Here is a 14,634-nt window from a genome sequence, read left to right as displayed (position 1 = left end):
CGTATTTTCCGCACCATTAGCCGCACCTAAAAACCACAAATTTACTCAAAAGCTGACAGTGCGGCTTTTAACCCGGTGCGCTTTATATATGGATAAATATTAAGATTCATTTTCATAAAGTTTCGTTCTCGCAACTTCGGTAAACAGCCGCCATCTTTTTTCCCGGTAGAGCAGGAAGCGCTTCTTCTTCTACGCAAGCAACCGCCAAGGTAAGCACCCGCCCCCATAGAACAGGAAGCGCTTCTTCTTGTACTGTAAGCAACCACCCGCCCCCGGAAGAAGAAGAAGGGCGCGGTGCATGCTGGGATATGTGACGTTTCATTTCCATTTGTGTGTTTATGTAAAGACCCCAAAATGGCTCCTATTAAGTGTGTTGTCTGTCTAATTATAAATAATGCAGACGAGGCGTGTTAACGGAGTTTACTCACAGCGTGCTCATAACCACATTCTAACTGCCAGCATACAACGCTTCTCAGGGCTACCGCGCATGCTCGTAACTATCGTTGCATGCTGGGTAGTGTAGTTGTTATATTTGCTAGCTCATAACATCACATTAAGAGACACACTTACGCGCTTAATTCAATACTCGCCGTCATTCCGGGTGGATTGACAAAAGACCTCCAGCCGCTAGATATTGGTGTCAACAGGGCATTCGAAGCTAGACTGCTAACTGCGTGGGAACAGTGGATGACGAAGAAGCGCGCGGTGCATGCTGGGATATGTGACGTTTCATTTCCATTTGTGTGTTTATGTAAAGACCCCAAAATGGCTCCTATTAAGTGTGTTGTCTGTCTAATTATAAATAATGCAGACGAGGCGTGTTAACTGAGTTCTCAACGTTTACTCACAGCGTGCTCATAACCACATTCTAACTGCCAGCATACAACGCTTCTCAGGGCTACCGCGCATGCTCGTAACTATCGTTGCATGCTGGGTAGTGTAGTTGTTATATTTGCTAGCTCATAACACCACATTAAGAGACACGCTTACGCGCTTAATTCAATACTCGCCGTCATTCCGGGTGGATTGACAAAAGACCTCCAGCCGCTAGATATTGGTGTCAACAGGGCATTCGAAGCTAGACTGCTAACTGCGTGGGAACAATGGATGACAGAAGGCGAACACACCTTCACTAAGACAGGGAGGCAGCGCCAGACGACGCCAACATCTGCCAGTGGATCGTAAATGCCTGGGCAGATATTTCGGTCACAACTGTGGTCCGAGCTTTCCGGAAGGCAGGATTCACAGAACTGCTGGATAACAGTGACACTGACTCCGATGACTTCGACGAGACGGAACCGGCCATTTTGGATCCCACATTTGCCCAACTTTTCACTTCGGACACCGAAGACTAAGGATTTACGAATGAAGAATAACTTCAGAAAGTGAGCGCTATGTTTATTTTGTGTGTTGTGACATTAACGTTCGAGCAACATTATGTTGCTATTGCTCTGCACTATTTTGAATTTTACTATGTTTGTGATTGCACATTTGCGTACATTTTGGGAGTGAACAGAGTTGTTAGAACGCTGGTTTTTAATATATTATTAAAGTTTGACTGACCTATCTGACTGTTTTTTTGACATTCCCTTTAGTGCAGCGTAGGCGCGGCTTATAGTCCGGGGCGGCTTATTGGTGGACAAAGTTATGAAATATGCCATTCATTGAAGGTGCGGCTAATAATCCGGTGCGCCTTATAGTGCGGAAAATACGGGCATCAGTAGAGCACAATTTATTTCAAACTGAGTCCTGCATGAAGATCTTTAGGATTGCAACTTTTTGAAAATTGATAATGATGGGGACAAAAACGGATACTTTCAGTGGCTGTTACACTTGATCAAATCAACGGTGTTTAGTGTCCTGTGATGGCCTAATGAACGCCAGATGTGGTTGACATGCAGGCTACAATGTGTTTATCTCAACAGTTTGGGCCACAGAGCAGAGTTCCTCCTCCTGTATGATCATCAGCTCTTCTACAGTCTGCTGCTCTTGGACCACAATGCATTGCTCTACACCTTCTGATATTACCACCTTTACCAGCTTCTGTCCTGCTCCTGAATGCAAGCTGTCTGATGTGAGGAGCAGGGGATCGTAGCTGTGTGTAGTCACATGGTCCTTGTGAACATACACTGTGTGCTGGGTGTCACTTGAAGCCTCTCCATCTTGCCCCTCGGCTGTTGAAATCTCAAATCTTCTCACTACATTCTCTGCGTCATTTTCATTCTTCTTTCCCCGTCCTTTTCTCTGCATCGGTTCATCTCCTTGAGGGACTGGGTTTTTCTTGGGTCTGCCTTTGACTGGCTTTGGATGAGTAAAACTTACCGCTGTTAATTCTTTCCGAGCTGGTTCTGTCACCTCCTGTGTTTTCCAGTGTGACTGATGCTGCGCTTGGTGCCTCAATAAACTTTGTCTTAGAGAGAAGGAGGCACCGCAGTGACAGCTGTGTGGCTTCTCTGCCAAGTGAGAAGATTTGATGTGTCTTCTCAGTTTGGTGGCCATTGTGTAGCCTAGTCCGAAAAACAGACAAAAAGACAATGACAAAAAGATTTAGTAGAATAAAAAAGACTTGGTGAGAACTATACAGTGGAACCTCGTTTTTACGAACATCTCATTTAACAAACTTTTCAGTTTACAACCAGACCAAATAAAAATATGCTTCGGTGTACAAAGCTTGTTTCGTGTACGGACGTTTCATCCACCAATTGTGTGCCTCGCAGCCCAACCATTTTGTGTCTGGGAGCATTGCCATTGTGGGCGGCCTAAACGATCGCCGGTGCTCATTCAGTCAGCACTGGGTTGCTTTTATGGTGCGTTGCCTTGGTACTGGGAAGTCAGAATTTCCAGTTCCTAGCGGCTGCTAGACTTTTGACAAGAACAAGAAAGTTTGATCATATTACGCCTATACTGGCTCACCTGCACTGGCTTCCTGTGCACTTAAGAAGTGACTTTAAGGTTTTACTACTTACGTATAAAATACTACACGGTCTAGCTCCGTCCTATCTTGTCGATTGCATTGTACCATATGTCCCGGCAAGAAATCTGCGTTCAAAGAACTCCGGCTTATTAGTGATTCCCAGAGCCCAAAAAAAGTCTGCGGGCTATAGAGCGTTTTCTATTCGGGCTCCAGTACTATGGAATGCCCTCCCGGTAACAGTTAGAGATGCTACCTCAGTAGAAACATTTAAGTCCCATCTTAAAACTCATTTGTATACTCTAGCCTTTAAATAGCCCCCCTGTTAGACCAGTTGATCTGCCGTTTCTTTTCTTTTCTCCTCTGCTCCCCTTTTCCTTGAGGGGGGGGGGGGGGAACATCTCTACGCTGCTGACCCGTCTCCGCTCGGGATGGTGTCCTGCTGGCCCCACTATGGACTGGACTCTTACTATTATGTTGGATCCACTATGGACTGGACTCTCACAATTATTATGTCAGACCCACTCGACATCCATTGCTTTCGGTCTCCCCTAGAGGGGGGGGGTTACCCACATATGCGGTCCTCTCCAAGGTTTCTCATAGTCATTCACATCGACGTCCCACTGGGGTGAGTTTTTCCTTGCCCGTATGTGGGCTTTGTACCGAGGATGTCGTTGTGGCTTGTGCAGCCCTTTGAGACACTTGTGATTTAGGGCTATATAAATAAAGATTGATTGATTGATTGATAGTTGGAAATTTCAGCTGGAAGGCTCCAACAATAATAGAAACTTCTGTATTATCCGTTATTATCACTTCTGACTATTACTGTAGCACTAAATCAGCCATATAGAATGTATTGTTGGACATTTATATATGGCTATGTTACTGTCGTGTAAATTACTTTTGTCATGTGTTTTTTATGTTCTACTTAGCTAGCAATAGCATGTGTGTTTCCTCTTCATTCGCCGTGTTTGTAGGTTGCAGAAGGAGTAGGGGTGTAGCGATTGATCGATATATTGATTTATAGTCCTAAATTTCAAGTACAAACCCTGTTTCCATATGAGTTGGAAAATTGTGTTAGATGTAAATATAAACGGAATACAATGATTTGCAAAATCCTTTTCAACCCATATTCAATTGAATGCACTACAAAGACAAGATATTTGATGTTCAAACTCATAAACTTTTTTGGCAAATAATAATTAAGTTAGAATTTCATGGCTGCAACACGTGCCAAAGTAGTTGGGTAAGGGCATGTTCACCACTGTGATTCATCACCTTTTCTTTTAACAACACTCAATAAACGATTGGGAACTGAGGAAACTAATTGTTGAAGCTTTGAAAGTGGAATTCTTTCCCATTCTTGTTTTATGGAGAGCTTCAGTCGTTCAACAGTCCGGGGTTTCCGCTGTCGTATTTTACGCTTCATAATGTGCCACACATTTTCGATGGGAGACAGGTCTGGACTGCAGGCGGGCCAGGAAAGTACCCGCACTCTTTTTTTAACGAAGCCACGCTGTTGTAACACGTGCTGAATGTGGCTTGGCATTGCCTTGCTGAAATAAGCAGGGGCGTCTATGAAAAAGACGGCGCTTAGATGGCAGCATATGTTGTTCCAAAACCTGTATGTACCTTTCAGCATTAATGGTGCCTTCACAGATGTGTAAGTTACCCATGTCTTGGGCACTAATGCACACCCATACCATCACACATGCTGGCCTTTGAACTTTGCGTCGATAACAGTCTGGATGGTTCGCTTCCCCTTTGGTCCGGATGACACGATGTCGAATATTTTCAAAAACAATTTGAAATGTGGACTCGTCACACCACAGAACACTTTTCCACTTTGCATGAGTCCATCTTAGATGATCTCGGGCCCAGAGAAGCCGGCGGCGTTTCTGGATGTTGTTGATAAATGGCTTTCGCTTTGCATAGTAGAGCTTTAACTTGCACTTACAGATGTAGCGACAAACTGTATTTAGTGACAGTGGTTTTCTGAAGTGTTCCTGAGCCCATGTGGTGATATCCTTTAGAGATTGATGTCGGTTTTTGATACAGTGCCGTCTGAGGGATCGAAGGTCACGGTCATTCAATGTTGGTTTCCGGCCATGCTGTTTCCGTGGAGTGATTTCTCCAGATTCTCTGAACCTTTTGATGATATTATGGACCGTAGATGTTGAAATCCCTAAATTTCTTGCAATTGCACTTTGAGAAACGTTGTTCTCAAACTGTTTGACTATTTCCTCACGCAGTTGTGGACAACGGGGTGTACCTCGCCCCATCCTTTCTTGTGAAAGACTGAGCTTTTTTTGGGAAGCTGTTTTTATACCCAATCATGGCACCCACCTGTTCCCAATTAGCCTGCACACCTGTGGGATGTTCCAAATAAGTGTTTGATGAGCATTCCTCAACTTTATCAGTATTTATTGCCACCGTTCCCAACTTCTTTGTCACGTGTTGCAGGCATCAAATTCTAAAGTTAATGATTATTTGCAAAAAAAAAAATGTTTATCAGTTTGAACATCAAATATGTTGTCTTTGTAGCATATTCACCTGAATATGGGTTGAAAATGATTTGCAAATCATTGTATTCCGTTTATATTTACATCTAACACAATTTCCCAACTCATATGGAAACAGGGTTTGTATATCAATCTGTGCTCAGCAAGTTTGCCTTCTGGAAGATAGGTATCGATCCAAGATCGTTTCAAAAAGGAAACGATCGATTTTATCAATTTAATGATAAGAACATTAAACGTTAAGTCATCAAAACAAAAATGCCCCACGGTGGTCGCGAAAGGTCATTGCAAATGCCACAAGACAATATCATAAATTACAACACAAAAACTTTCCGCTACAGCGCGGTTGCAAAAAGCCACGACAAATAAAATGACACAACACAACTTTAAGCTACAAAAGATGGGACTGACACAATGGAAGTGACAGCGGAGCAAGTTACGGCGACGCACCAACTTCCGGAAAACAAAGAGAAGTAATTTCTTGAGAAACAAATAAACAAAATAAATGGATGAAGGGAAGCTATGGAAACCAACACCATCAACAGGGATGAGGTGGCATACATGCCTCCGCATACCTGGGACGCTGTCCTTCATCGGCGACGCCAGGGGGGAGAACAGATACTCTATGGCCGGGTCAGGGAACTAAATCTATTTTTAAAATGATGATTACTGTACTTTTATTGAAAATTGCTCAATTATTGAAAATGACAGCAGAAAACGTTTCCTCTTGTTGATTCAACCTAAAATGTTGGTTGCACTTTATTCAAATTAGATGTGAATGCATTGGCCATTAATTGTTGTTTTCTTGCTTTTTTTATCCATCATTTATTTATATCTAACTCCCCTATACAAGAAATAACAGAAATATAGGAAACCTGCAGTGTCCAGTAGTTTATTTTTTTGCTAAAAAAAATACTGAATCGATATATCAAATCAAATCGTTGTTAAAATGAATCTTCACACCACTAAGAAGGTGTTCATATTTTCTATAAGTTGTTTATATTTATATATAATATATACAGGTAAAAGCCAGTAAATTAGAATATTTTGAAAAACTTGATTTATTTCAGTAATTGCATTCAAAAGGTGTAACTTGTACATTGTATTTATTCATTGCACACAGACTGATGCATTCAAATGTTTATTTCATTTAATTTTGATGATTTGAAGTGGCAACAAATGAAAATCCAAAATTCCGTGTGTCACAAAATTAGAATATTACTTAAGGCTAATACAAAAAAGGGATTTTTAGAAATGTTGGCCAACTGAAAAGTATGAAAATGAAAAATATGAGCATGTACAATACTCAATACTTGGTTGGAGCTCCTTTTGCCTCAATTACTGCGTTAATGCGGCGTGGCATGGAGTCGATGAGTTTCTGGCACTGCTCAGGTGTTATGAGAGCCCAGGTTGCTCTGATAGTGGCCTTCAACTCTTCTGCGTTTTTGGGTCTGGCATTCTGCATCTTCCTTTTCACAATACCCCACAGATTTTCTATGGTGCTAAGGTCAGGGGAGTTGGCGGGCCAATTTAGAACAGAAATACCATGGTCCGTAAACCAAGCACGGGTAGATTTTGCGCTGTGTGCAGGCGCCAAGTCCTGTTGGAACTTGAAATCTCCATCTCCATAGAGCAGGTCAGCAGCAGGAAGCATGAAGTGCTCTAAAACTTGCTGGTAGACGGCTGCATTGACCCTGGATCTCAGGAAACAGAGTGGACCGACACCAGCAGATGACATGGCACCCCAAACCATCACTGATGGTGGAAACTTTACACTAGACTTCAGGCAACGTGGATCCTGTGCCTCTCCTGTCTTCCTCCAGACTCTGGGACCTCGATTTCCAAAGGAAATGCAAAATTTGCTTTCGTCAGAAAACATGACAGGACGGTCCACTCTGTTTCCTGAGATCCAGGGTCAACGCAGCCGTCTACCAGCAAGTTTTAGAGCACTTCATGCTTCCTGCTGCTGACCTGCTCTATGGAGATGGAGATTTCAAGTTCCAACAGGACTTGGCGCCTGCACACAGCGCAAAATCTACCCGTGCCTGGTTTACGGACCATGGTATTTCTGTTCTAAATTGGCCCCCCAACTCCCCTGACCTTAGCCCCATAGAAAATCTGTGGGGTATTGTGAAAAGGAAGATGCAGAATGCCAGACCCAAAAACGCAGAAGAGTTGAAGGCCACTATCAGAGCAACCTGGGCTCTCATAACACCTGAGCAGTGCCAGAAACTCATCGACTCCATGCCACGCCGCATTAACGCAGTAATTGAGGCAAAAGGAGCTCCAACCAAGTATTGAGTATTGTACATGCTCATATTTTTCATTTTCATACTTTTCAGCTGGCCAACATTTCTAAAAATCCCTTTTTTGTATTAGCCTTAAGTAATATTCTAATTTTGTGACACACGGAACTTTGGATTTTCATTTGTTGCCACTTCAAATCATCAAAATTAAATGAAATAAACATTTGAATGCATCAGTCTGTGTGCAATGAATAAATATAATGTACAAGTTACACCTTTTGAATGCAATTACTGAAATAAATCAAGTTTTTCAAAATATTCTAATTTACTGGCTTTTACCTGTATATAGTGCAATAATAGCTTTTGCGGATGTGGCCATCTTGATTTCGAACCTCCTAACTGGAATGTTCTTAACTGTGACGTCAACCCATGCTCTGACTTTCAACGTATAATTTTTTAAAATTTTTTTTTAGCATTTTTACAGCCTTTTTTCTTTAGTTTTGCGAGCTCAATATGAGTCCAAAGAAAGCAATGAACAAGCGGCGTGTCATTTGAAACATTCAGGAAGTACCCACAGTGTTGTCGACACTGCCCCACCACCTCCCTTACGCAGCACGCAAAGAAGATTGACCAAAAAGGTAAAGTGGATTTTATTTTTCATTTCTAATCATTGTAGCGACCCGGCTGTTAAAGTTAATGGAGGCGTGCAATCTCAAACTGTGTGTGTGTGCGTCTATGTAGGCAGGGCTAGCTGTTTTGGCTTTGTTATTAAATACAACCTTGATCCACCCTCCTTCTTGTTATGTTTGTTTGATATACAGTACTATTTAGAGCTTTATATTATGTTCAAACTGTACAAACTTTTACTAAAATATGGACTTTTTTTGAGGCTGGAATTCATTATTCATGTTTACATTGTTTCTTACGGACAAAGTTGCTTCAATATATGAACTTTTCTGTTTATTAACCATATTTCAAGAACCAATTAAGTTCGTATGTTGAGGTTCGTCTGTACTTAATGTATACCTCATTTCTGTGCCACTGAAATAATAGTAACTATAAATTAAAAATAAATATTAATGTACTAGCTTGTCAGTCTGGTTACTACCGTTTACATTGGCATTAGAGATGCGCGGTTTGCGGACACAACCGCGGAGTCCGCGGATTATCCGCGGATCGGGCGGATGAAATTAAAAAAAATAAGATTTTATCCGCGCGCGGGTCGGGTCGGGTGGATTAATTAGATATATATATATTTTTTTTTTTTTTTTTTTTTTTTTTGCGGGTGGCAGTTAAACCAATTCGGAAATATATATACATAGTTAAATGTTGTTACCCACATACGAAAAACGAGCAGGCACCTGCTGCATATGCCACAACAGAAGAAAAAAAAAGAAAAGAGATGGACACTTTTACGGAGCGGAGAAGGGACGCCTCGCCGGGGTCCGGGACCGAGGCCCCTTCCCCCGAGAGGGCCCCACCGGGAGCCGTAGCTGAGGCGATCCGCGAGAAGGGCCCGACGCACGTCCAGGGTCACTACCGCGCCCACCGCACCGACACCCCGCCTCGTCCGCCTTCGCCGCGGCCGGCGTCACGCGCAGCAGGTAAGCAGCTTACCTGCCCGCCACCCCTGTGGCCGGGGGCTCGTAACAGGGGTCACTCCGCGCGCTCCGCCCGCGCAGCTTACCTGCCCGCCACCCCTGTTGCCGGGGGGCGCGTAACAGGGGTCACTCCGCGCGCAGTGCGCTCACGAAAGGGGTGGGGCTCACCCTGGTTGATATAGAGAGCAGGACGGTGGCCATGGAAGTCGGAACCCGCTAAGGAGTGTGTAACAACCCACCTGCCGAATCAACTAGCCCTGAAAATGGATGGCGCTGGAGCGTCGGGCCCATATACCCGTCCGTCGCCGGCAGCGAGACGCGCTTGGAGGTGCGCTTAGCGCGGCTCCCATATGATTGCGCACTGGTGTGCGTCTGGGTCGTGACAGCGTGGCACGCGAAAGTCTGTGCTGCGTTGGATCAGTCTCCTTTCTTTAACAGGCAAAAGCTTTATAACCTCAGTGAGGTTATAAAGCGTGCGCACCAAACACGAAGCAAGGCCATGGTGCAGGAGAACAAAGGACTTCTTTCATTTAAGGTTTGTGATAAACCATCAAACTCATTCGTTAAAAGGACTCTATAGTAATATAAAGCGAATTTTTCTGGACATTATCATGCAAGAAAAGTTTATTTTTGGGACCGCGATCACCGCGTAATGATTTTTAAAGGTTGCATGACAAACATTTAACTGTCCCATGTGATCAGCCAGTGCGATTGGAAATCCATGCTCAATTATTGCCTCCGTAAATAAAACTTCGGCATTTATCACATCCAAAGAATCTGTTTGGGCGACGAAAAACGTTGAAAGTTTTCCACTTGTATCGCTAGCAACGGCATTAGACTTGTGTTTTTTTGTCCCAACGTGGTCTTTTACATCCCTAATTCCTCCGTGTCCGATCGAAAAATCTTGTCTGCACAAGGTGCAATTCGCGTAGTTTTCACCCTTTTTTTTTTTTTTAATTAATGAAAAACCCGGAATAGGTTGATGAAAACCGTACGAATTACGGGAAAACCGGAGTAGTTGGCAGGCTCACTAATGCCTTGCATCATCTATATTAGATCGGGCGGATGGCGGGCGGATGGCGGGCGGGTGCAGTTCTGATCAAACGTTACATCGGGTGGATGGCGGATGGTTGACGACTTTCTGACGCGGTTGCGGATGAAATAAATTGCCTATCCGCGCATCTCTAATTGGCATCTATGGTAATGAGTTTCGGCACATGTCCCGAATACTAACAGCTTAGCAGCACATTACGGTTGGAGCCATCCATCCATCTATTTTCTACCGCTTGTCCCTTTCGGGGTCGCGGGGGTGCTGCAGCCTATCTCAGCTGCATTCGGGCGGTAGGCACAACTGGTAAATTAGTATCAGGCCCATACAAGCATGAGGATTTTTTTCGTTGTCGTTATGATTTAGAGTTTATGGCTTTGGTGCATAGAGAGTTTGAATGCCAGCCAATAGTAGTTTTTGTTTTTTCTCTATTTATTTCACCCTAATGATTATATATAATCCATGGGGATATTTGTATTGTTTTGTTAATAGTGTCATATTGTTGCATTAATAGTGTATTTATTAGGGCCCGCAATGGCCCATTGCAAAAGGACTCCCACAGGGAGTCCTTATGCAATGGGACATAAGGACCTATTGTTATTCGTTCGTTTTATTCTTTATTCTTTATTATTCTTCCGCCGCCTCTTTGAGCACTAATTTGACCCACTTAACATGCTTCAAAACTCACCATATTTGACCCACCCATCAGGACCTGCGAAAATTGTCTTTTAATAAAAAAACTGAACCGCAAAAATCAAAATTGCGCTCTAGCGCCCCCTAGGAAAAAAAAAAACTAGACTGCCTGTAACTCCCACTAGGAAGAAACCTCTATGTAGGTCTGACTCAGACCTAACTTTCATAATGGTACATTCTCGGGCTAAAATCTACAGGAAGTTGGCAATTCCCCCTTCAAGACAAAAAAGTACTAAAAACAGTCACTTTTGCCTCTTTGAGCTGTAATTTGACCCCCTTAACATGCTTCAAAACTCACCAAACTGAACACACACATCAGGACTGGCTAAAAATGTGATCTAATGAAAAAACCTAACCCCAAATCTAAAAATTGTGCTCTACAGCAATTTTTTTATACAACGCACAAAAAACTGCTCCTCCGATGAAAAATCTTACAAAACTGCCTGTAACTCCCACTGGGAAGGTCGGAGAGAGATGAAACAAAAACCTCTATGTAGGTCTCACTTAGACCTACATTTCATAAATTGACAACCCCCAGCAAAAATATACAGGAAGTTTGCTATTCCCCCTTCAACACAACATTTTTGTAAAAACCTGTCCCCTTTCTTCAAACATTATCTCCTCTGAGCGCGTTTGTTGTTTCGGCTTCAAACTAACACAGGAGAGAGATTGAACCCTTCTGATTAAAAGTTGGTGAAAGAGTTGTGATACCTGCTCCGGTTTTGATTTTATGACCCTTCAAAGACCCGCTGCACTGATGCTCCTGCGGTGCTGTTTTTTTAAGATGGCTGCTCAAAAGCAGGAAGCACCAACGTGCCCACACAATGCAGACAAGGTAGGTACACTAGACAAAAGTCTTGGGACACTTCAGACTAAAAGTAGACAAAAGTATTGGGACACTTAGGACTAGCACCTGCCAAATACGCGGGCCCGAACAACGCTGCTTGCAGCTTTAATTCTTTATTATTCTTCCGCCGCCTCTTTGAGCACTAATTTGACCCACTTAACATGCTTCAAAACTCACCATATTTGACCCACCCATCAGGACCTGCGAAAATTGTCTTTTAATAAAAAAACTGAACCGCAAAAATCAAAATTGCGCTCTAGCGCCCCCTAGGAAAAACAAAAACTAGACTGCCTGTAACTCCCACTAGGAAGGTCGGAAAGACATGAAACAAAAACCTCTATGTAGGTCTGACTCAGACCTAACTTTCATAATGGTACATTATCGGGCTAAAATCTACAGGAAGTTGGCAATTCCCCCTTCAAGACAAAAAAGTACTAAAAACAGTCACTTTTGCCTCTTTGAGCTGTAATTTGACCCCCTTAACATGCTTCAAAACTCACCAAACTGAACACACACATCAGGACTGGCTAAAACTGTGATCTAATGAAAAAACCTAACCCCAAATCTAAAAATTGTGCTCTACAGCAATTTTTTTTATAAAACGCACAAAAAACTGCTCCTCCGATGAAAAATCTCACAAAACTGCCTGTAACTCCCACTGGGAAGGTCGGAGAGAGATGAAACAAAAACCTCCATGTAGGGCTCACTTAGACCTACATTTCATAAATTGACAACCCCCAGCAAAAATATACAGGAAGTTTGCTATTCCCCCTTCAACACAACATTTTTGTAAAAACCCGTCCCCTTTCTTCAAACATTATCTCCTCTGAGCGCGTTTGTTGTTTCGGCTTCAAACTAACACAGGAGAGAGATTGAACCCTTCTGATTAAAAGTTGGTGAAAGAGTTGTGATACCTGCTCCGGTTTTGATTTTATGACCCTTCAAAGACCCGCTGCACTGATGCTCCTGCGGTGCTGTTTTTTTAAGATGGCTGCTCAAAAGCAGGAAGCACCAACGTGCCCACACAATGCAGACAAGGTAGGTACACTACACAAAAGTCTTGGGACACTTCAGACTAAAAGTAGACAAAAGTATTGGGACACTTAGGACTAGCACCTGCCAAATACGCGGGCCCGTCCAACGCTGCTTGCAGCTTTAATTGTTTTTGTTTCCCTTAAATATGTGCCCTGTGTTTTATTCTGGCAACAATCTTGATCAATAAATTAAAAGGCAAAATAATTTCATGTTAGTATGGGCGCTTTTTTTTACTTGCTATCAGATCAATACCAATTTTTTCAATATCAGCTGACCGTAACAATTACTATTTAAACAAGGTATTAAACAAATGTCATATTCAAAGTTTAGCAATTATTTGTCACTTTGGCAAAGATGCATGATACCAACTGATGACGCATTTACAACACTTATTGTGTTTGGTTGTTGTTAATTAAATACTTGGCCGGGCTTAGCTAATGCTTTGTTTTTCTTTGTTGTCTCTTATCTTGAATGCAGACAGGGATTTTTTTCTTTCAAAGGCATTTGAATGCAAATTAATTATCCCCTTGTGCTCTTCTTCTGCTTTAACTCTGCTTTTCCCTATGTCTGTTTTAGTCAATATGGAAGCTGAAACAGTGTGTTCTAAGTTAAGTGCAGCATTTCAGGTAAGCAAAGCAACCATCATCAGCAGGGATCTGTAGTAACCAACCCGGAAAAACAGCCAACTCGAGCAAATGCTTGAGGGTGATATTGTGCAAGTAACATCTTGTAAAAAGGCACAAAGAGATTTTCATTTTAAACTTTATTGCTGACCTGAACACGGCAACAGCAGCCCTGAGGTACAACACTGCTGGTGCTTTCACCGCAGTGATCGATCCCCGCGCACAAGCATGAAGCTATAACCCTAACATTAATGAATCAAATTAACGAAAACCTATTTGACATAATAACGGCTAACAAATTACTTTATAAAAATAAGCAACACAATATGTTGTTACTTACAGCAAAACCTAATCTGGGTACTCTGGGACGGCGTGGCGAAGTTGGTAGAGTGGCCGTGCCAGCAATCGGAGGGTTGCTGGTTACTGGGGTTCAATCCCCACCTTCTACCATCCTAGTCACGTCCGTTGTGTCCTTGGGCAAGACACTTCACCCCTTGCTCCTGATGGCTGCTGGTTAGCGCCTTGCATGGCAGCTCCCGCCATCAGTGTGTGAATGTGTGTGTGAATGGGTGAATGTGGAAATACTGTCAAAGCGCTTTGAGTACGTACCTTGAAGGTAGAAAAGCGCTATACAAGTATAACCCATTTATCATTTATTTACTCTTAACACTGGTTATTTAGCCATAAAACACTGAGGCAACTTTAAGCACTTTGCTCGTTTTGTTTGAGATACCGGCATATACAGGTAAAAGCCAGTAAATTAGAATATTTTGAAAAACTTGATTTATTTCAGTAATTGCATTCAAAAGGTGTAACTTGTACATTATATTTATTCATTGCACACAGACTGATGCATTCAAATGTTTATTTCATTTAATTTTGATGATTTGAAGTGGCAACAAATGAAAATCCAAAATTCCGTGTGTCACAAAATTACAATATTACTTAAGGCTAATACAAAAAAGGGATTTTTAGAAATGTTGGCCAACTGAAAAGTATGAAAATGAAAAATATGAGCATGTACAATACTCAATACTTGGTTGGAGCTCCTTTTGCCTCAATTACTGCGTTAATGCGGCGTGGCATGGAGTCGATGAGTTTCTGGCACTGC

At 42.5% G+C, this 14,634-nt stretch overlaps 1 protein-coding gene across 1 annotated transcript in view; it reads right to left on the bottom strand.

The window, feature by feature from the left end:
• Positions 1-1,884: 1,884 nt before the first annotated feature.
• Positions 1,885-14,634, bottom strand: part of LOC133616074 (uncharacterized) — a 78,530-nt gene continuing 65,780 nt past the window's right edge. Inside the window, exon 9 of the mRNA XM_061975134.1 lies at positions 1,885-2,507. Coding sequence (XP_061831118.1) covers positions 1,903-2,507 — 605 coding nt within the window. The 3' untranslated portion in view covers positions 1,885-1,902. The remainder of the gene's footprint in view (positions 2,508-14,634) is intronic.

This window comes from Nerophis lumbriciformis, linkage group LG15 (assembly GCF_033978685.3).
Source record: "Nerophis lumbriciformis linkage group LG15, RoL_Nlum_v2.1, whole genome shotgun sequence".
Taxonomy (NCBI): Eukaryota; Metazoa; Chordata; class Actinopteri; order Syngnathiformes; family Syngnathidae; genus Nerophis; species Nerophis lumbriciformis.
This window is presented reverse-complemented; position numbering and strand designations above follow the sequence as displayed.